At 49.2% G+C, this 20,916-nt stretch overlaps 2 protein-coding genes across 2 annotated transcripts in view; one reads left to right on the top strand and one right to left on the bottom strand.

Moving 5' to 3' along the window:
• lmbrd1 (LMBR1 domain containing 1) overlaps positions 1–16,451 on the bottom strand; it is a 263,585-nt gene extending 247,134 nt beyond the window's left edge. Inside the window, exon 1 of the mRNA XM_070884860.1 lies at positions 16,334–16,451. Within this exon, the coding sequence (XP_070740961.1) occupies positions 16,334–16,396 (63 nt within the window). The 5' untranslated portion in view covers positions 16,397–16,451. The remainder of the gene's footprint in view (positions 1–16,333) is intronic.
• A 136-nt stretch (positions 16,452–16,587) lies between these two features.
• The window catches only part of LOC139267082 (collagen alpha-1(XIX) chain-like), a 679,874-nt gene continuing 675,545 nt past the window's right edge, over positions 16,588–20,916 (top strand). Inside the window, exon 1 of the mRNA XM_070884859.1 lies at positions 16,588–17,494. The gene's annotated coding sequence lies outside the window, so the exon portion shown is untranslated. The remainder of the gene's footprint in view (positions 17,495–20,916) is intronic.

Genomic DNA, 20,916 nt, shown 5'->3' with positions numbered 1-20,916 from the left:
ACGTGTGACTGCTCAACCAATCAGGTAAAGTATTCTCAATTAACAGCAATGGGAACTCCGTCTCTATGACTTCTCATTGCTATTCATTGAGAAAAAAAACCCAAACACAATAACACCAAATAATAAATTAACACACCTCACATAATTAAAATTAAAATTAATAAATATCTTAGAGGAAAAAAAAATTTCCGAGTTTTTAAAAATGTTTTTTTAATTTTGGTTTAAAATAAATTTAACGTACTGGGCAGGGTTTTTAAAAATAAAATGTGTTTTTTAAAATGTAATTTTGCAGTACAGCATTGAGACTCTGGAACCCTTGGGATCGAGGCCGTTCCGGATTCCGGGTACTTCCAGACCTGGGCGGGCCCCCGCTGAGGTGCTGCTCGGGCGGGCGAGCGGGCCCCCGCCGAGGGGGTGTTCGCGGGCGGGCCCCGCCGAGGTGGTGCTCGGGTGGGTGAGCGGGCCCCCACCGAGGGGGTGTTCGGGCAGGCGGGCCCCGCCGAGGTGGTGCTCGGGTGGGTGAGCGGGCCCCCACCGAGGGGGTGTTCGGGCAGGCGGGTTCCGCCGAGGTGGTGCTCGGGCGGGCCAGCGGGCCCCCACCGAGGTGGTGCTCGGGCGGGCGAGCGGGCCCCCACCGAGGGGGTGTTCGGGCAGGCGGGCCCCGCCGAGGTGGTGCTCGGGTGGGTGAGCGGGCCCCCACCGAGGGGGTGTTCGGGCAGGCGGGCCCCGCCGAGGTGGTGCTCGGGTGGGTGAGCGGGCCCCCACCGAGGGGGTGTTCGGGCAGGCGGGCCCCGCCGAGGTGGTGCTCGGGTGGGTGAGCGGGCCCCGCCGAGGTGGTGCTCAGGTGGGTGAGCAGGCCCCGCCGAGGTGGCGCTCGGGCGAGCCCTGCCAAGGGAGGTAATCAGACGGGCCGACGAGGAAGCCCCAAGGTAAGGGCAGCAGCGGTGAGGCGAGGCCCGAGGTCGGGCAGCAGCGGCGGGTGCAGATTCCGGAACATTCCAGACGACTACCTTCCCGGATTTCCGACACTGCACCCGAATTATATTTTTGTATGTTTTTAAACTCTTTCACCTGTAAAAGTAGGCTATGCGCCTGTTTTTATCAGGTGCAAGAATTTTGAGGACATTTGCTGGGCAAGATATGGGTAAATCCTGCAACCTTGCCCTTGCAAATGTCCTCGCTCCCGATATACGGATGATCTGTTAAGCTCCAGCTTGATAGATCAGAAAAGCCAGTTTTCAGCGCAGGCAGAAAACCGTCTTTTGCGATGCCTTCCCGGGTCCATACACACTCAGTACGGACCCGGGGAGGCCGGGATTTTCAGGCCATAATTCCTCATTTCTCACCTCACTGAAAGACAAATGTGGAGCCAGCACTGACCCACTCTTCTATACTTTAGATCACAAAATAAGTTAAGTCTCTCACTCTCCCTTCCTTCAGTATATTTGTACTTTGACCTCTTGATATAGTGCAAACATTTCAAAAAATATTTCAGTTTAGTTTTAGTCTCTCTATTTATCCATGGAATTGTATTTTTCATGTAATCCCTTTTCATCTTATTGGAATAAATTTATTTTGCACTCCATCCATCTCATTTTGAAGATTTCAAACTGTTGTTTGCTACCTTTTCTGTCCAGCTCATTTGTGCTAAACCCTTTTTAACTTGCTTTTTCCACGTCCAGAACTTGTGTCCTCGACTCCTCATTAACCTTTTCATTCAACTCATGTTTATTTGCTTATTCTGAAGATGACTTTATGGCTTTAACCAGCATTGGAAATCACATCCCAACTTATGGAAAATACAATGCAAAGCCACAATTATCAGTTTCCTTTTAATGCATTGAACCTTTTTAAAAAATGGAGGTTGGCAGCAAGAAAATACAGAAGTTTGCCCATCCTAGACAAAATATATGTACACATACCAAAATTGAACAAATTAATAACATTTTGATGCAATTGCACATACTATGAATGCAGAATTATTGGGGAAAGATTGAGAGAGATAATTATGAACAATAACTTATATTTATATAGCGTCTTTAATGTAGTGAAACATCCCAAGGCGCTTCACAGGAGTATTATGCAATAAAATTTGACACCGAGCCGCATAAGTAGAAATTAGTACAGGTGACCAAAAACTTGGTCAAAGACATATGTTTTAAGGAGTGTCTTGAAGGAAGAAAGAGAGGTAGAGAGCGAGGTTTAGGCAGGGAGATCCAAAGCTTGGGGCAACAAAAGACACGGCCACCAATATTTGAACGATTATAATCGAGGATGCTCAGGAGGGCATAATTAGAGGAGCGCAGACATCTTGGGGGGCAGGGGAGTTTGTGGGGCTGGAAGAGATTACAGAGATAGGGAGGGGCGAGGTCATGGTGTGATTTGAAAATAAGGATGAGAACTTTGAAATCGCGGCGTTGCTTAACCAGAAGCCAATGTAGGTCCGAAAGCACAGGGGTGATGGGTGAGCGGGACTTGGTGTGAGTTAGGACATGAGCAGCCGAGTTTTGGATGACCTCTAGTGAACATAGGGTAGATTGTGGGAGCCCAGCCAGGAAGCCAGGAGAGCGTTGGAATAGTCAAGTCTAGAGGTAACAAAGGCATGGATGAGGGCTTCAGCAACAGATGAGCTGAGGCAAGGACAGAGATGGGCGATGATACCGAAGTGGAAATAGGTGGTCTTAGTTATGCTGCAGATATGTGGTCGAAAGCTCATTCTAGGGTCAAAAGATCAACAAATATACAGCTATATTTATTTTTGATGCGTCATTCTAACAAAAGTTTACATTTTAAAAACAAGAGGAAAGGTAAAGAAAATGAAAGTTACTTAAACAGTGTGTTTTAACAAGCCCATCACTTCACTGATCTAATCTCTTCACACAACAGTCACATGAAAGCCATCATGCCAAATTCCACAAACTGGAGTTGTGTCCAAAGTCATAGGGTGGTCTTGGTCCCAAAAACTTGTTCCACAATTGAGTCATGAACCTACTAGGGTAGTGAACCGCCTTGGGACGTCTTACTAGGTTAAAGGCGCTATATAAACGATGTAACTATTTCTACTGCACTTTTTTTGACAGACAGGTGTGGGGCGGGGGGGGGGGGAAGGGGTGGAATAGAGAGACGCGGGAGAGTGGTGGGGGGAAGACCTGGGTGAGTGGGGGAGGGGACCGAGGGGGGGAAAGCAGGTTGGTGGTGGACAGGGGGACGAAGGGGGAGGGGGGGGGAGACACGAGTGGAGGGGGGGGAGGAGATGTGGGTGGGGGTGGGGAGGAGGAGACGCGGGTGGAGGTTGGGGAGGAGGAGACGCGGGCGGGGGGGGAGGGGCGGGGGAGGCGGAGACGCGGGCGAGCGGGGGAGGCGGAGACGCGGGGGAGGCGGAGACGCGGGCGAGCGGGGGAGGCGGGCGAGCGGGGGAGGCGGAGACGCGGACGAGGCGGAGACGCGGGCGAGCGGTGCAGGCGGAGACGCGGGCGAGCGGTGCAGGCGGAGACGCGGGCGAGCGGGGCAGGCGGAGACGCGGGCGAGCGGGGCAGGCGGGCGAGCGGGAGAGGCAGAGACGCGGGCGAGGCGGCGGAGGAAGGGACACGGGCGGGTGGGGAAAGAGACGCGGGTGGATTTGGGGGGTGGCGGGAAACAGGCGTGGGTGAGTGGGGGTGGGGGGGCGAAGAGAGGCGCGGGTGGGCTGGGGTCGAGGAGAGAGGCGCGGGTGGGCTGGGGTCGAGGAGAGAGGCGCGGGTGGGCTGGGGTCGAGGAGAGAGGCGCGGGTGGGCTGGGGTCGAGGAGAGAGGCGCGGGTGGGCTGGGGTCGAGGAGAGAGGCGCGGGTGGGCTGGGGTCGAGGAGAGAGGCGCGGGTGGGCTGGGGTCGAGGAGAGAGGCGCGGGTGGGCTGGGGTCGAGGAGAGAGGCGCGGGTGGGCTGGGGTCGAGGAGAGAGGCGCGGGTGGGCTGGGGTCGAGGAGAGAGGCGCGGGTGGGCTGGGGTCGAGGAGAGAGGCGCGGGTGGGCTGGGGTCGAGGAGAGAGGCGCGGGTGGGCTGGGGTCGAGGAGAGAGGCGCGGGTGGGCTGGGGTCGAGGAGAGAGGCGCGGGTGGGCTGGGGTCGAGGAGAGAGGCGCGGGTGGGCTGGGGTCGAGGAGAGAGGCGCGGGTGGGCTGGGGTCGAGGAGAGAGGCGCGGGTGGGCTGGGGTCGAGGAGAGAGGCGCGGGTGGGCTGGGGTCGAGGAGAGAGGCGCGGGTGGGCTGGGGTCGAGGAGAGAGGCGCGGGTGGGCTGGGGTCGAGGAGAGAGGCGCGGGTGGGCTGGGGTCGAGGAGAGAGGCGCGGGTGGGCTGGGGTCGAGGAGAGAGGCGCGGGTGGGCTGGGGTCGAGGAGAGAGGCGCGGGTGGGCTGGGGTCGAGGAGAGAGGCGCGGGTGGGCTGGGGTCGAGGAGAGAGGCGCGGGTGGGCGGGCGGGGGGGGGAGGGAAGAGACGCAGGTGGGTGATGGGGGCAGGGAAGAAAGAGACGCAGGTGGGTGGGGGGAGAGGGGGAAAAGATGCAGGTGGGTGGGGGGGGGGGGTGGAGAAAGAGACGCAGGTGGATGATGGGGGCGGGGAAGAAAGAGACGCAGGTGGGTGAGGGGAGGGGGGGGGGGAAGACGCATGTGGGTGGGGGGGGGGGGAGGAGAAAGAGACGCAGGTGGGTGGGAGGAGGGGGTGAAAGACACAGGTGGGTGGGGGAGAACGAGACGCAGTTGGGTGGGGGAGGGGGAGGGGGGGGATGTACTTGGACTGGGGTACAGAACTTTGGCTGGCCCTTGCTGTCTTCTGGGGAGCTCTGTCCTCTGTCGCTTCAGAAAGTCAAAGGGAATTAAGTTACAATTTGCAAAGTCAGTGAGACCTTGGGATGGGCGTTTCCAGTTACATATTCCAGTGAAACTTCAGGGTGTGGCTTATCCTCCAATGGGACCAATTATAAACAAAGGGTGGAGCAGGTTGGCCATTTTTGCAGTACAAATAAACACATCCCTTTATAAATACAAGTTGCTGTTCCAAATGTTGCGAGTATCTCAGCACATAAGGTTCATTAAATAAAGCCACTGTGTGGGAAGAAACTAAAGTCACTTAAAAATCTGTCGCCCAGAACCAAAACAGCACAGCACTACTGTCACCAAGTCACTCAACAAAGCGATTCATAAACACCTTCAGTAAATGGGTAGACTATCACCTGGAAAATAGAAATCACACAATCTCATGTCTGATTTCTGCATGCTCTCGGCGATGAGACTCGAGATGCTTAGCACCCACTCGGTTGCACTTCCTCCACTCAGGGCGGTCTTGGGCCAGGGACCCCCAGGTGTCAGTGGGGATGTCGCACTTTATCAGGGAGGCTTTGAGGGTGTCTTTGTAACGTTTCCTCTGCCCACCTTTGGCTCGTTTGCCGTGAAGGAGCTCTGAGTAGAGCACTTGCTTTGTGAGTCTCGTGTCTGGCATGCAAACTATGTGGCCTGCCCAGTGGAGCTGATCGAGTGTGGTCAGTGCTTCAATGCTGAAGATGTCAGCCTGGATGAGGATGTTGATGTTGCTGCGCCTGTACTCCCAGGGGATTTGTAGGATCTTGCGGAGACATCGTTGGTGATATTTCTTCAGCGACTTGAGGTGTCTGCTATACATGGTCCATGTCTCTGAGCCATACAGGAGGGCGGGTATTACTACAGCCCTGTAGACCATGAGCTTGGTGGCAGTTTTGAGGGCTTGATCTTCAAACAGTCTTTTCCTCAGGCGGCCGAAGGCTGCACAGGCGCACTGGAGGCGGTGTTGGATTTCTTCGTCGATGCTTGCTCTCGTTGATAGGAGGCTCCCGAGATATGGGAAGTGGTCCACGGTGTCCAGGGCAGCGCCATGGATCTTGATGACTGGGGGACGGGGGGGCAGTGCTGTGCGGTGAGGACAGGCTGGTGGAGGACCTTTGTCTTACGGATGTTTAGCATAAGGCCCATGCTTTCGTACGCCTCGGTAAATAAGTTTTGTCCTGGCGTTCAGCCTCTATGTGTGCAGACGCAGGCGTCGTCCGCGTACTGTAGCTTGACGACAGAGGTTGGGGTGGTCTTGGACTTGGCCTGGAGATGGTGCAGGTTGAACAGGTTCCCACTGGTTCTGTAGTTTAGTCCCACTCCAGTGGGGAGCTTGCTGACTGTGAGGTGGAGCATGGCGGCAAGAAAGATTGAGAAGGAGGTTGGTGCAATGACGCAGCCCTGTTTGACCCTGGTCCGGACGTGGATTGGGTCCGTGATGGATCCGTTGGTAAGGATCACGGCCTGCATGTTGTCGTGGAGCAAGCGGAGGATGGTGACGAACTTTTGGGGGCATCCGAAATGGAGGAGGACACTCCATCTGGAGGGAGGAGAGCATGCCGGGAGATCTCTGAGATGCAGTAATTGTGACCATCTTTAAAAAAAGGGGACAAATCTGAATGCGGCAACTACAGAAGAATCTCCCTGCTATCAGCCACTGGGAATGTCGTCGCTAGAGTCCTCCTCAACCGTCTTCTCCCCGTGTCCGAGGAGCTCCTCCCAGAGTCACAGTGTGGATTTCGTCCCCTACGGGGCACAACCGACATGATTTTTGCAGCGCGACAGCTACAAGAAAAATGCAGGGAACAGCGCCAGCCCTTTTACATGGCCTTCTTCTTCAGCCTATGTGACAGCTATTTCACACAATATTCAAAGCTCTTTGCTCTGCACAACAATCATGCTAAACAGCAAAGATCTGTGCAGAGGCATCACAATATGCAGAGTAAAGCTAATCACTGTGGGAACAATGAACATTAGTGCTGAACATTAGGTGGCACAAGAAACAATAGAACAAACGTTTATGTGAACAGATGTCCCATGAAACAGCTTCTGGTGGTTGCTATAACATAATACTTGCTTGCCTGTTGATACCAGTACAATTTAGTAATTGCACGAGTATCAGCGGGCAAGTCGTTTTTTCACACTTAATTCATATTCTAATAGATGACTTAACCTTGCATTTAAACTTTCAAACTTCTGCTACAAGAGTTCAGAAACTTTGTAACTATTTTAAACTATTTCCCTATTTGTTCAACACACACACAAAATATGGTGGGATGTTAGCATTTAACACAAAATAGGATTAACTTTAGAAAGTTTCATTGCTATATCGGCTCGAAGGGCCGAATGGCCTACTCCTGCACCTATTTTCTATGTTTCTATGTAATATTGCACTCTTCGCCCTATCCACCGAGCTCAGATTGTTTTTTTTAAACTTCACCTTTCTCCAATTCACTCTGGCACCCATTTGCCTTGGTGTACATGTGTTTGTTCTCATTTCGGGGATGCACAAGAGGCCAGAATTAGAGGAGAGCAGAGGTCTCGGAGGGTCCTCGGGCTGGATAGGCGACAGAGATAGGGAGGGGCAGAGCCATGAAGAGATTTAAAAATGAGGATGAGAATTTTAAAATCCAGGCACTGCCAGACTGGGAGTTAATGTAGGTCAGGAAGCACAGGCGATATGAGATGGGTGGTTTTTGGATGATGTCACCGATGAGAAATAGGAAGGGGCCAAGGATAGATCCTTGGGGGACTCCGGAGGTAATGGCGTGGGAGTGGGAAGAGAATCCATTGTAGGAGATTTTATGGTTACGACTGGATAGAAAGGAATGAAACCAGGCGAGGGCAGTCCCACCCAGCTGAACAATGGAGGAGGATGGTATCTGCAGCTAGAAAGAGGAACCCTATGCAAGTTTTTTATTGTTTAGGAATATAGGTGATGCTAGCAAGGGCACATTTTCTGCCCATCCCAAGTTACCCCAAATAGACCTTCCAATGAGATGGTGTTGATGGACCTTCTATCTCATAGCGGTTGTCTGTACCAATTGGGCAGCTTGCTAGGTCACTTCAAAGGGCATAAAGAGTTATCTAAATAGTGTAGGATTGCAGTCACATGTAGGCCAGATCAGATAGAGGAGGCACTTGTCCCCAGCTAGCTTCATCTGATCCGGACGAGGACACGGATGAGAAGGATTGGAAGACAAGGAGAAGTAGCAGCAAGCCACTTGCGTGAGCTGATCCAGAGGAGGATACCGAGGAGAAGACCTGGCTGTAGAACAGCAAGATGCAGGAGGACAAGAAAACAATAATTAAGAGAAACCATAGAGAAACACCTGGAACGAAGGAGGAAAGACAGCAACAGGAAGGATGGTTCATATTCAACTTTTGGACTGTGTAATTAGACTTGCTTTCCCTCTTATATGTGTTATGGTCTGAGAAGAGGGAGAGAAAAGCAAACTGTTGCTGTTAAATCTACAGCCCCAAGGAAGAGAGGTGAAGGCAGAGTGTGTAGAACAATGAGGTAATAATAAACAATATTAGCACAAGCCTTTAACCATCCATAAATTGCTCAGGGCAGGCTAATTACCTGCCCCGGGATGGGATGCTCTGGCACGTTTGTAGTTTGCATCACCTTGGTTGCAATGCCTTTCTTCCTTGAGAAAGCAACGCAGATTTACCTCCCTGCATCTTCCCTCTTTTCAAAGGATGAGGAGAGTTTATACTGCAAAAACATCAACTCTCCTTGTTAATTATAGGGAGGTTCAAGAGCTCGGTAGGCCCCTGCTACCATCTAATTAAGGGAGTGGCCTTCACCTCGCCCCTATCAACACCTCTAAACAACTTGCAACCTCTCTGGGGGATTATTACTGCAATTACAGGTGCAGCATTGCAAATCCGGAGTTCCAGAATCCAGACAATCCATGACAGGGTCTTCCAGAATCTGCAAAATGTTCCGGAATCCGGACACCCCGTCGCCAGCCAGGCCCAGGGGAAAAGTCAAAAAATGAAATCCAACTAACAAAAATGGCGAAAATAAAAACTCCAATCCTATGTGTTCCAGGCCAGGTCTTCACAGTCACTCTACCGATGCTCCTGGGTTCACATGCAAATACCTTCGACCAGAACCAACCTAGCTCCACACGCAAGTCCCCTTCAGCCAGAACCAACCAAGCTCCGCGCACAAGTCCCCTTCGGCCAGAACCAACCAAGCTCCACGCACAAGTCCCCTTCGGCCAGAACTAACCAAACTCTGCGCGCAAATCCCCTTTGGCCAGAGCCAACCAAGTTCCGCGCGCAAGTTCCCATGCAGAACCAACCAAACTCCGCCCACAAGTCACCTTCGACTTGGACAGGTACAGGTACAAAAACAAGAGGGAGACTTACGATGTGTTGCGAAGAGGAGGACTACAAAATGACGTCCAAAATCCGGAAATATCGGAACCTGGGCCCAGGCATTTCCGGACTCGGGACGCGCCTCTGGCGTTGAAATCCAGAAATACCTGAACCTGGGCTCGGACGTTTCTGGACTATGGACATCAGACACATGTTAGAAAGTCCTGAAAAACATGAAGTCCGGAACGGCCTCGGTCCTGAATTTTAGGTGCTGTACCTGTACCACCAGCAGCCGTATAACAAGAGAAATAACAATTTGGGTGCAGCACTTCACACCATGACATTGACATCCAAGCCAGGATCGGGCCCCAGTTGGGAGTACGTGAGGATGGCTGCTGCTCCCGCCGCCGCCTCTACCACTCCAGCTCCATTTCAATTTTTAAGCCAGGAAATGGTATGTAGTGTAATACCGATCCCATGACCATCAAGGCCTGTGTCAAGGCCATAGTCAAGGTTGTAAGCCCCTCGCCTGTGGTTGCTACCTAGAGAATGTTTGAGACGGCTGTCTTCTTCCTCAAGACTGAGTGGGCGGTGTTCACAGCAAAAAACATCATTCCCAGTGCCTACCACTGAGTCACCATTCTCCTCCAGGTTATTGCTGTATACAACTAGTCTACTCAAAGTGCAGTGAACTTTGCCCCAAATGATCACCGGAGAAGGAAGGGGGAAGGTCTTCTCTCTGAGGATATGGTGGGACGTCGGCAAGGCTCACATCCTGCACTTTTGCCAAGAGTATATGAAGGGGTTGACCAAGAGGCCAGAGTCCTCGATGAGGCTGTTTGAGAAGGAGGTGCTTGATCTGGAGCTCCGTCTTCTCCGATGATCCAGCCCTGCGGCGGGTGTACAAAGAGAAGCATGGCAGGATCTGTGACTATTTGGGTCCAGAGACGCAATCGTGAAATAGCGACTCCAATTCCTTTGGGATTTGAACAACGGTTCACCATTCTTTTGTTCATTGGAGATATAGAAGCAACTTATTGGGATGCTGGCCACTACGTATCCCACAGAGCCAGAGGGAATTAACACCAGAGCCCGTGCCTAATGTGAGGCTCTTTACTTTCTGGATCTGTCCAGCAAGGATGCCCGCGGAGTCGTGTGGGAAGACCTACTGAAGGTCAGTCCAGGTGGCACTGAGTGGCTCCTCCACTAACCTTGGCAAAGCTGACTACTGCCCTTGACCAACTCTCCCGAAATAAAGTTCTGGGCTGACCACAGAATTCCACAGGGTGTTTTGGGATGTCCTATACAACGGCTACACACAGATCCTGGAGAAAAGTTTGGAAACTGGTCCAGAGGAAAAGTCTGGTGACCGGGAAGGTGATCTTTTCTTGGTACAAAGTAGTAATAGCTCTGCTGCCAAAGACGGGGGATCTCTGCTATTTGAACAATATGCGTGCGCACCTGGAGGTGTGCATGTGTGTAGGTGGGCACGTGAGCGTGCCGGCATACACGCGCGGGCGGGTGTGTGTGCAAATGTGAGTGCGAGTGTGTAGGTAGGCAAGAAGGAAGGCTTGCATTTATATAGCGCTTTTCATGGCCACCGAACGTCCTACAACCAATGAAGTACTTTTGAAGTGTAGTCACGGTTGTAATGTAGCAAATGTGGCAGCCAATTTGCGCACAGCAAACAGCAATGCGATAATGACCAGATAAACCATTCGAATGATATTGATTGAGGGATAAATATTGGTCAGGACACCGGGGATAATTCCTCTGCTCTCTTCGAAATAGTGCCATGGGATTTTTTACATCCATGTCTCATCCGAAAGACAGCACCTCCGACAGTGCAGCGCTCCCTCAGTACTGCACTGGAGTGTCAGCCTAGATTTTTGTGCTCAAGTCTCTGGAATGGGACTTGAACCCACAACCTTCTGACTCAGATCATTGCCAGGGCCATGTATGCCTGACTTGGTACTGTGTTGACCCACATGATCCACCTAGACAAGTCCTAAATGGTCCTTGTCCGCACCATCCATAACATCTATATAGTCCGAGACCTGATCTATTTTTCCCAGAGGACTGGTCTGTTGAATACCTCCCTTTCCTTGGACCAGGAATATTTAAGCAGAGCGTCTAATTAAAAGCAATAGATCTTTGACAGCACTCCTTCGCTTTCGGAGAGAAGTATGTCAGGGATGCCGCACGGCAACCAATCTGCGTAGAGTCTTTCGTGTGCCTCTTGTGAAAGAAGCTGTTGGGACTGGCTCAGCGTGAGCCTAGTGTAGAGGTTGTCCTTTCGGCTTACACCGATAATGTACTTCTCGCGATCAGGGATTCCATTGACTTGCGGAGGATATGGGAGTCCCATGTGTACTCTACAAGGATCAAGTGGGATGTATATTCTGGACTCTTGGTAGGTCAGTGGCAGGTAGGCACTCTGCCAGAGGATCGCCAAGCCTCCACCTGGAACACCATCTACCTCCCATTCTTAGGAGTCTGGGAAACCAGGCCAGCAAATTGGGCAGAGCTAGAGACAAGTCACTGCTCATCGAGGGCGCTGGAGAGGATTTCTCCCAGTGCTATACTACAGGGGCAACCCCATGTCATCCTTATTGGAACAAGTCAAAAATAGGGAGGTGTGCATCCCTGAAGGACATTACCGAATTAGTTGGGTATTTAAAACAATCTGACAGCTGGTCATAATTTTCCTGGTGCGAGCTCATAACTTAACCGGATTTATTGAGTTTAATTTCACAATTTGCCATATTGGGATTTGAACTCTCAACCTCCGGATTGGTAATCCACTGCACGACCATCTCCTCGCACCATTCACAAGTGACAACACCTCAAAACCCCACACATTCTGCCAAAAGAAAAGCTCAACATGATCCAAGAGGAAAACAGTCTGAATCAGGCAAAGTTCTCCTCGCTTTGCCAATGCTTAGCAGGTTTACAAAGCAAGTCGTGAGCCGTTTGATTCCGAAAGGTCCGAGGTGCAATCCCAAGTCAGTTGGTTGGAGTGGTCGGGGGACTACAGTTGGCCTCAGACTCAGTGCTCCTGTGTTAGGGATGAAAAAAATGCAGGTTTCCCACTCCTGATCATTACAATCTAGTGAACCCAACCAGAAGCTGGCTACGTGAAGGGAATGCACTGCCTGATAGGGTGGTGGACGCAGATTCAATCGTGGCTTTCAATAGGGAATTAGAGAAGTACCTGAAGGAAAAGCATTTGCAGAGCTATGGGGAAAGGGCGCGGGAGTGGGACTAGCTGAAGTGCTCTTGCAGAGAGCCGGCATGGGCTTTATGGGCCAAATGTCCTCCTTCTGTGTTGTAACCATTCTATGATTCTAAAAGAGGTGCACATATAAGAACGTACGGCCTGTTTCTGTTCCTATTTCTTATTAACATAACACAAGAAATAGGAGCAGGAGTAGGCCATTTGGCCACTCGAGCCTGCTCCGCCATTTAATAAGATCATGGCTGATCTGATCATGGACTCAGCTCCACTTCCCTGCCTGCTCCCCATAACCCTTTATTCCCTTATCGCTCAAAAATCTGTCTATCTCCGCCTTAAATATATTCAATGACCCAGCCTCCAGAGCTCTATGGGGCAGAGAATTCCAGAGTTACAACCCTCAGAGAAGAAATTTCTCCTCAAAGTTTTAAATGGGCGGCCCCTTATTCTAAGACTATGTCCCCTAGTTTTAGTTTCCCCAATGAGTGGAAATATCCTCTCTGCATCCACCTTGTTGAGCCCACTCATTATCTTACAAGTTTCAATAAGATCACCTCTCATTCTTCTGAACTCCAATGTGTATAGGCCCAACCTACTCAACCTATCCTCATAAGTCAACCTCCTCATCTCCGGAATCAACCTAGTGAACCTTCTCTGAACAGCTTCCAATGCAAGTATATCCTTCCTTAAATACAGAGACCAAAATTGTATTCCAGGTGTGGCCTCACCAATACCCTGTTGTAGCGGGACTTCTCTGCTTTTATACTCCATCCCCCTTGCAATAAAGGCCAACATTCCATATACCTTCCTGATTACTTGACGTACCTGCATACAAACTTTTTGTTTCATGCACAAGGACCCCCAAGTCACTCTACTACAGCACTTTGCAATTTTTCTCCATTTAAATTATAATTTGCTTTTCTATTATTTCTGCCAAAGTGGATAAGCTCACATTTTCCCACATTACACTCCATCTGCCAAATTTTTGCCCACTCACTTAGCCTGTCTATATCCCTTTGCAAATATTTGCTTTCCCACACATCTTTGTATCATCAGCAAACTTGGCTACATTACACTCGGTCCCTTGTCATTAATATAGAGATTGTAAATATTTGAGGACCCAGCACCGATCCCCGTGGCACCCCACTAGTTATAGTTTGCCAACCGGAAAATCACCCATTTATCCCAACGCTCTGATTTCTGTTAGTTAACCAATCTTCAATTCATGCTAATATATTAGCCCCAACCCCGTGAGCTTTTATCTTGTGCAGTAACCTCTTATGTGGCACCTTATCGAATGCCTTCTGGAAATCCAAATACACTGGTTTCCCCTTATCCACCCAACTCGTGGGCACCAGGTTAAAGGCAAGTCTCTGACACTAAAAGCTGGTATGGTAATAATGATGAAATACTGGAGGCTTTTATTAAAATAACCCTTGTGTCACTGTACAACCATGGGCGAATCTTACAAGACATCAACTTTTTACAATATGTAATAAAGTCACAGTAGCCATAAACAGATTGATTGCAAAATCCATGCAGGAAAACCTTAAAAGCATTGACAATCACAAGTGAATGTTTTTTTTCCAAATTGGAAGTGCTCAGATGAGGTTATTAAGCACTGCTTCATTTACTTTGTTTTATTACAACAATATTTCAACCTTTTAGAACTACATTGTTTTTATCGAATCACAATTACAGCATCTTTAAATATACACCCAACAGAAACATTCAGCTGGAGAGCACCCACTCAGCTCATGGCAGATCAAAAGAAATTTGTGGCAATTTCAAACGCATGTGCATACAAACTGGATCATATGCCCCCACCATTTCAAACATTCTTTATGCCTGAATTACAAGCATAAAAATATTTATACAATTGAACCCCAGTGCACAGAAGCGAAGTTCACCGGCAGTGAAGTTGGATTTTAAAGAAACCAAAGCATTTGTTTCATGAGTAAAAGCCGTTTGAAACTTTTTTTATAATTCATATCATATTATGTAAACAGAAATAAATACTCAACTTTCATTAAAATAGTACCTTTTCCAATTGCAAACTCAAAGAAGGAAGTGAAACTCCAAACACAGCTGTTACAGTTCCCTAGTCAGCTGACTCCAAAAAAAATGCGAAAGGCAATTACAATAAAACAGCTACAGCATTTCTTAAATAAAACTACTCACACTGTGGGAGAATGCATTCTATTTAAAGACTGAAACAGACTGATACAGCACAGGCACCTCTGACCAGCCTGATAGAAAGTGGATGAACCTCATGGCTCAATTTAAAAATTCCATCCTCATGATCGAATCACTTCATGGCCTTTTCCCTCTCTAACTTCCTCCAGTCCTAAAACTATTTACCCCACCCATGGAGAACTCTGTGTTCATCCAAGTCTGGCCCCTTAAACATCCCTCACTCCATTTCCCCCATCACTGATGGCTGTGCTTTCAGCCATCTAAAACCCAAGGTCTGGATTTCTTTCCCTTAACCTCTGCCTCACCATCTGTCTCTCGGTGTCAACCGTGGCTCAGCTGGTGGCACTCTCCACTCTGAGGTCGTGGGTTCAACTCCCACTTCAAAGACTTGACCACAAAAGTCTCGGCTGGCACTCTAGCACTGTACGGTAGGAGTACTGCCCTGTCGGAGGTGCTGTCTTTTGGATGAGACGTTAAACTCAGGCTCTGTCTTCCCACTCAGGTGGACATTTCGAAGAAGAGCAGGGGAGTTATCCCCAGTGTCCTGGCCAATACTTATCCCTCAAACAACATCACTAAAACAGATTATATGGTCATTATCATTTTGTTTGTTTGTGGGAGCTTGCTGTGTGCAAATTGGGTGCCAGGTTTCCTATATTACAACAGCGACAACTTAAAAGTACTTCATTGACTGTAAAGCGCTTTGGGACATTGAGTTTGTGAAAGGCGCTATATAAATACAAGTCTTTCTTTTCTTGTTTCCAGTATTATCGCTTTCTTTGGTTCAGTGTCAATTTCTATCTGATTACACTTCTGTGACGTGCCTTAGAACGTTTATCTATGTTGTAGATGTTAACTAAATACAGGTTGATGCGGTTGCTGTATAACATGCGTAGCACACTTCTAAATCTGCAGAGATAGAAAGTCAATCAGCTCCTTGAGCCTGTTCCGCCATTCAATTAGTTCTCGGCTGATCTGTATCTTAGCTCCATCTACACATCTTGGTTCCGTAACCCTTAATACCCTTACCTAATAAAAATCTATCAATCTCAGTTTTGATAGGAACATAAGTAATGTTAATTTTTTATGGTTTTTGAAAGTGCCATAACCCAGAAGTTTTTTTTGATTGCTATTTAAAGTGTATTGTTGTGATGTGGATGCATTAATTATTCATGTTTTCTGTGAATGTCCAACTGCAGAAGAAAATGTCAAAATTTGACCTCTTGCCAGACCTTGACCCCCTTGCTCAGGCTCTCAACCAGACCCTTGACCCCCTAACCCAGGTCTTGACACCTCCCTCACAGTCCCTTGATCCCCAGGCCCTTGCCTTGACCCCCTTGCCCAGGCCCTTGACCCCCATTGCCCAGGCCCTTGACCCTATTGCCCAGGCCCTTGACCCTCATTGCCCAGGCACCTGACCTCCATTGCCCAGGCCCTTGCCTTGACCCCCCATTGCCCAGGCCCTTGCCTTGACCCCCCATTGCCCAGGCCCTTGCCTTGACCCCCATTGCCCAGGCCCTTGACCCCCTTGCAAAAATTCCTCTTGTCGGGTAAAAGTTGGCAATCCTGGGCCCCAACAATCACTAACTGTCGTTTGTGGCGAATGCGCCAGAGGCGGCGGGCCTGCACCGACAGGCCTCCCGTCCGGACGAGGCTAAGAGCGTTAATCTGACCGAGAGAGAGAGAGAGACACACACACACACACACACACACACACAGGCGGCAGCCCGGCCGCCATCTGCCTACCAGTAAAACCAGGGCGAATATGGACCAGCCCCACGCCGACTCGGCCAGCACCGAACCCGCCATCTCCGGTCGGCAACAACTCACGCCCACAACAACAACAACAACAACAGCGCAGCGTCCGCCGGCCCGCGCTCCCTCGCTCCCCGCCCCGCCCCCTGACAACAGCGCTGGCCGGCCAGCCGGCCGCACCGCGTGCGCGCTCCCGTGCGACACCCCGACATGACGTGCGCGCCCCTCCCGACACCCTGACAGGACGCGCGCGCGCCCCCCGCCCGCTTCCCTGACAACCGCGCGCGGGCCTCCCAGCCCAGGCCCAGCTAGGAGAGGAACGGTAATAGTGGATGGAGCTTCACTTCATGTTATGCTTTGGAAGTGCTTGATGTCGACCCTGGGTGCCTGAAGTGCACTTTTTTCAGTATTATGTGGTTATGTTACTGGACTAGTAATCCAGAGGGTCTGCACTAATAATGTGGAGCCGTGAGTTCAAATCCCACCATAGCAGCTTGGGAGCGAATTTAAATTCAGTTAATTAATTACATTTGGAATTTTAAAAAGCTAGTATCAGTAAAGGTGACCATGAAACTACCGGATGGTTGTAAAAAGTCAACTGGTTCACTGGTAATGTCGTTTAGGGACGGAAATATGCCGTCCTTACCCAGTCTGGTCTATATGTGACTCCAGACCCACAATGTGGTTGACTCTTAACTGCCCTCTGAAATGGCCTAGCAAGTCACTCAGTTGTACTTACCGCTCCGACAAAGTCAGCATTATGGGAGTGCCTTCACCACACGGACTGCAGCGGTTCAAGAAGACGGCTCACCACCACCTTCTGTAATCTACCAAAATTACCTGAATTCTGGACAGTTCCCAGCAGACTGGAAACCTGCAAATTTAACACCTCTAAGAAAGGAAGGAGACAGAAAGCAGGAAAATATAGACCAGTTAGCCTAACATCTGTCATTGGGAAAATGCTGGAGTCCATCATTAAGGAAGTAGCAGGACATTTAGAAAATCATAATGCAGTCAAGCAGAGTCAGCATGGTTTTATAAAAGGGAAATCACGTTTGACAAATCTGCTGGAGTTCTTTGAGGATGTAACAAGCAGAGTGGATATGGAGAACCGCCGTTGTATATTTGGATTTCCAGAAAGCATTCAATAAGGTGCCACACAAAAGGTTACTGCACAAGATAAGAGCTCACGAGGCTGGGGGTAATATATTAGCGTGGTTAGTCGGGATAAATGGGTCATTTTCCAGTTAGCAAACTTAACTAGTGGAGTGCCACAGGGATCAGTGCTGGGGCCTAAACTATTTACAATTTATATTAATGACTTGGATGAAGAGACCAAGTGGAACATAGCCAAATCTACTGATGATACAAAGATAGGTGGGAAAGCAAGATGTATGGATGACGCAAAGAATCTACAAAGGGATATAGATAGGCTCAGTGAGTGGGCAAAAATTTGGCAGATGGACTATAATGTGGGAAAATGTGAGGTTATCCACTTTGGTACGAAAAGTAAAAAAGCAAATTATTATTTAAATGGGGAGCGATTACAAAATGCTGTAGTACAGAGGGATCTGGGGGTTCTTGTGCATGAAACGCAAAAAGTTAGCATGTAGGTACAGCAAGTAATCAGGAAGGCAAATGGAATGCTGGTCTTTATTGCAAGGGGGATGGAGTATAAAAGTAGGGAAGTCCTGCGACAACTGTACAGGGCGTTGGTAAAACCACACCGGGAGTACTGCGTGCAGTTTTGGTCTCCTTATTTAAGGAAGGATATACTTGTATTGGAGGCATTTCAGAGAAGGTTCACAAGGTTGATTCCTGAGATTATGGGGTTGTCATATGAAGAAAGGTTGAGCAAGTTGGGCCTATACTCATTGGAGTTTAGAAGAATGAGAGGTGATCTTATTGAAACATAGAAGATTTTGAGGGGCTTGACAGGGTAGATGCAGAGAGGACGTTTCCTCTCGTAGGGAATTCTAGAACTAGGGGGCATAGTTTCAGAATAATAGGTCGCCCATTTAAAACAAAAATGAGGAGGAATTTCTTCTCTCAGAGGGTCGTGAATCTTTGGAATTCTCTACCCCAGAGAGCTGTGGAGACTGGGTCTTTGAATATATTTAAGGTGGAGATAGACAGATTTTTGAATAATAAGGGAGTCAAGGGCTATGGGGAGCAGGCAGGGAAGAGGAGTTGAGGCCAGAAATAGACCAGCCTTGATCTTATAGAATGGTGGTGCAGGCTCGAGGGGCCAGATGGCCTACTCCTGCTCCTATTTCTTATGTTCTTATGTTAACTTCTTATGTTCTCAAGGGCAATTAGGGATGGGCAATAAATGTCGGCCTTGTCAGCGACGCCCACATCCCATGAACAAATACATTTTTAAAGAGGTGCATGCGCCCAGGTCATGGAAGCCGGCCTTTCAATCAAGTGCAGGAGCCTGCCACTTGCTGAAATCATCAAGGTTTACTAATCTGTCACTTTTCTTTATCGAAAACTCATAAGCAGACCTTGGGCTGTCATCAAAAGAAAAATGCCCTCCTTTTTATTTATGCCTATTCTGTTTTTAGATGCTCTGATAATGGCTCCACAAGGCAATGTGTTGTACTTGAACTGTAGTGACCTTACTCCTTTATTGATAACTCCAGAGTGAGGATCACACCTGGTGGTCTGCCTTTTATACTAGGCCAGGCACACCTGTACAGGTAACTTACAAGTCTCCCACTGCAGTGCCCTCCGATGGTATATCATATGTAATGGTACCAGCAGTAAACATGTAAAATACATGACAATGCCCAATTAAGAGCATAAGAATTGGGAGCAGGAATAGACCATCCCACGCCTGATCCGCCATTCAATAAGATCGTGGCTGATCTTCGACCTCAACTCCATTTTCCCACTCAATCTCCATATCCCTTGATTCCCCTAGAGTCCAAAAATCTATCGATCTCGGCCTTGAATACACTCAATGACTGAGCATCCCCAACCCTTTGGGGTAGAGAACTCCAAAGATTCACAACCCTCTGAATGAAGAAATTCCTCCTCATTTCTGTTTTAAATGGGCGACCCCTTATTCTGAAACTATGCCCTCTAGTTCTAAATTCCCCCACGAGGATAAACATCCTCTCTGCATGTTACCTGTCAATTCCCCTCAGAAAGATCATGTTTCAATAAGATCATCTCTCATTCTTCTAACCTCCAGAGAGTATTGCCCAATCTACTCAATCTCTCCTCATAGGGCATGCGGAGAGGTTTAGGGATGGAATTCCAGAGCTCAGGGCCTTGGCAGCTGAAGGCAGGGCACCAATGGTGCAACAATTAAAATCAGGGGTGCTCAAGAGGCCACAATTGGAGGAGCACAGATATCTCGGAGGGTTATAAGGCTGGAGGAGGTTACAGAGATAGGGAGCTATTGTAGGTCAGCGTGAGCAGGGGTGATTGGTGAACCGGACTTGGTGCGAGTTAAGACACGAGCAGCAGAGTTTTGGATGAGCTCAAGTTTACAGGGTAGAAAATGGGATGCCAGCCGGACGTACATAGGAATAGTTAAATCTAGAGGCAACAAAGGCATGGAAGGTTGTTTCAGCAGCAGATGAGCTGAGGCAGGGGCGGAGTCTGGCGATGTTATGGAGGTGGAAGTTGGCGGTCTTAGTGATGGCACGGATATGTGGTCAGAAGCTCATCTCGGGGTCAAATATGACACCAAAGTTGCAAACAGTCTGGTTTAGCCTCAGACAGTTGCCAGGGAGCGGGATGGAGCCAGTGGCTTGGGAACGGTGTTTGTGGCGGGGAACAAAGGCAATGGCTTCAGTCTTCCCAATGTTTAATTGGAGGAAATTTCTGCTCATTCAGTACATGGGTGTCGGCCAAGCACTGTGACGATTTAGAAATAGTAGCAAGGTCAAGAGAGATGATAGTGAGATAGAGCTGGGTGTTGTCAGTGTACATGTGGAAACTGATGCTGCGTTTTCAGAAGATGTCGCCGAGGGGCAGTATGTAGATGAGAAATAGGAGAGGGCCAAGGATAGATCCTTGGGGGACGCCAAAGGTAACAATGCGGGAGTGGGAAGAGAAGCCATTGCAGGTGATTCTCTGACTACAATTAGATAAGAATGGAACCAGGCGAGTGCAGTCCCACCCAGCTAGACAACAGTGGAGAGACATTGGAGGAGGATGGAGTGGTCAACCATGTTAAAGACTACAGACAGGTCGAGAAGGACGAGGATGGATAGTGTACCATTGTCACATCCACATAGAATGTCATCTGTGACTTTGATAAGAGCTATTTTGGTACTGTGGCAGGGGAAAAAACTTAATTGAAGGGATTCAAACATGGAGTTCTGGGAAAGACGGGCATGGATTTGGGAAGCGACAGCCTGTTCAAGTACTTTGGAGAGGAAATGGAGGTTGGAGATGGGGCAGTTGCTTGCAAGGTACAAGGGGTCAAGGGTTGGTTTTTTGAGGAGAGGGGTGATGCTGCCAGATTTGTAGGAGAGGGAGACAGTACCTGAGGAGAGAGAACTTTTAACAATGTCAGCTAACATGGGAGCCAGGAAGGGAAGTTGGGTGGTCAGCAG

This window comes from Pristiophorus japonicus, chromosome 7 (genome assembly GCF_044704955.1).
Source record: "Pristiophorus japonicus isolate sPriJap1 chromosome 7, sPriJap1.hap1, whole genome shotgun sequence".
Lineage (NCBI taxonomy): Eukaryota > Metazoa > Chordata > Chondrichthyes > Pristiophoridae > Pristiophorus > Pristiophorus japonicus.
The sequence above is the reverse complement of the archived record's forward strand: the minus strand, read 5'-3'. Positions and strand labels throughout refer to the sequence as shown.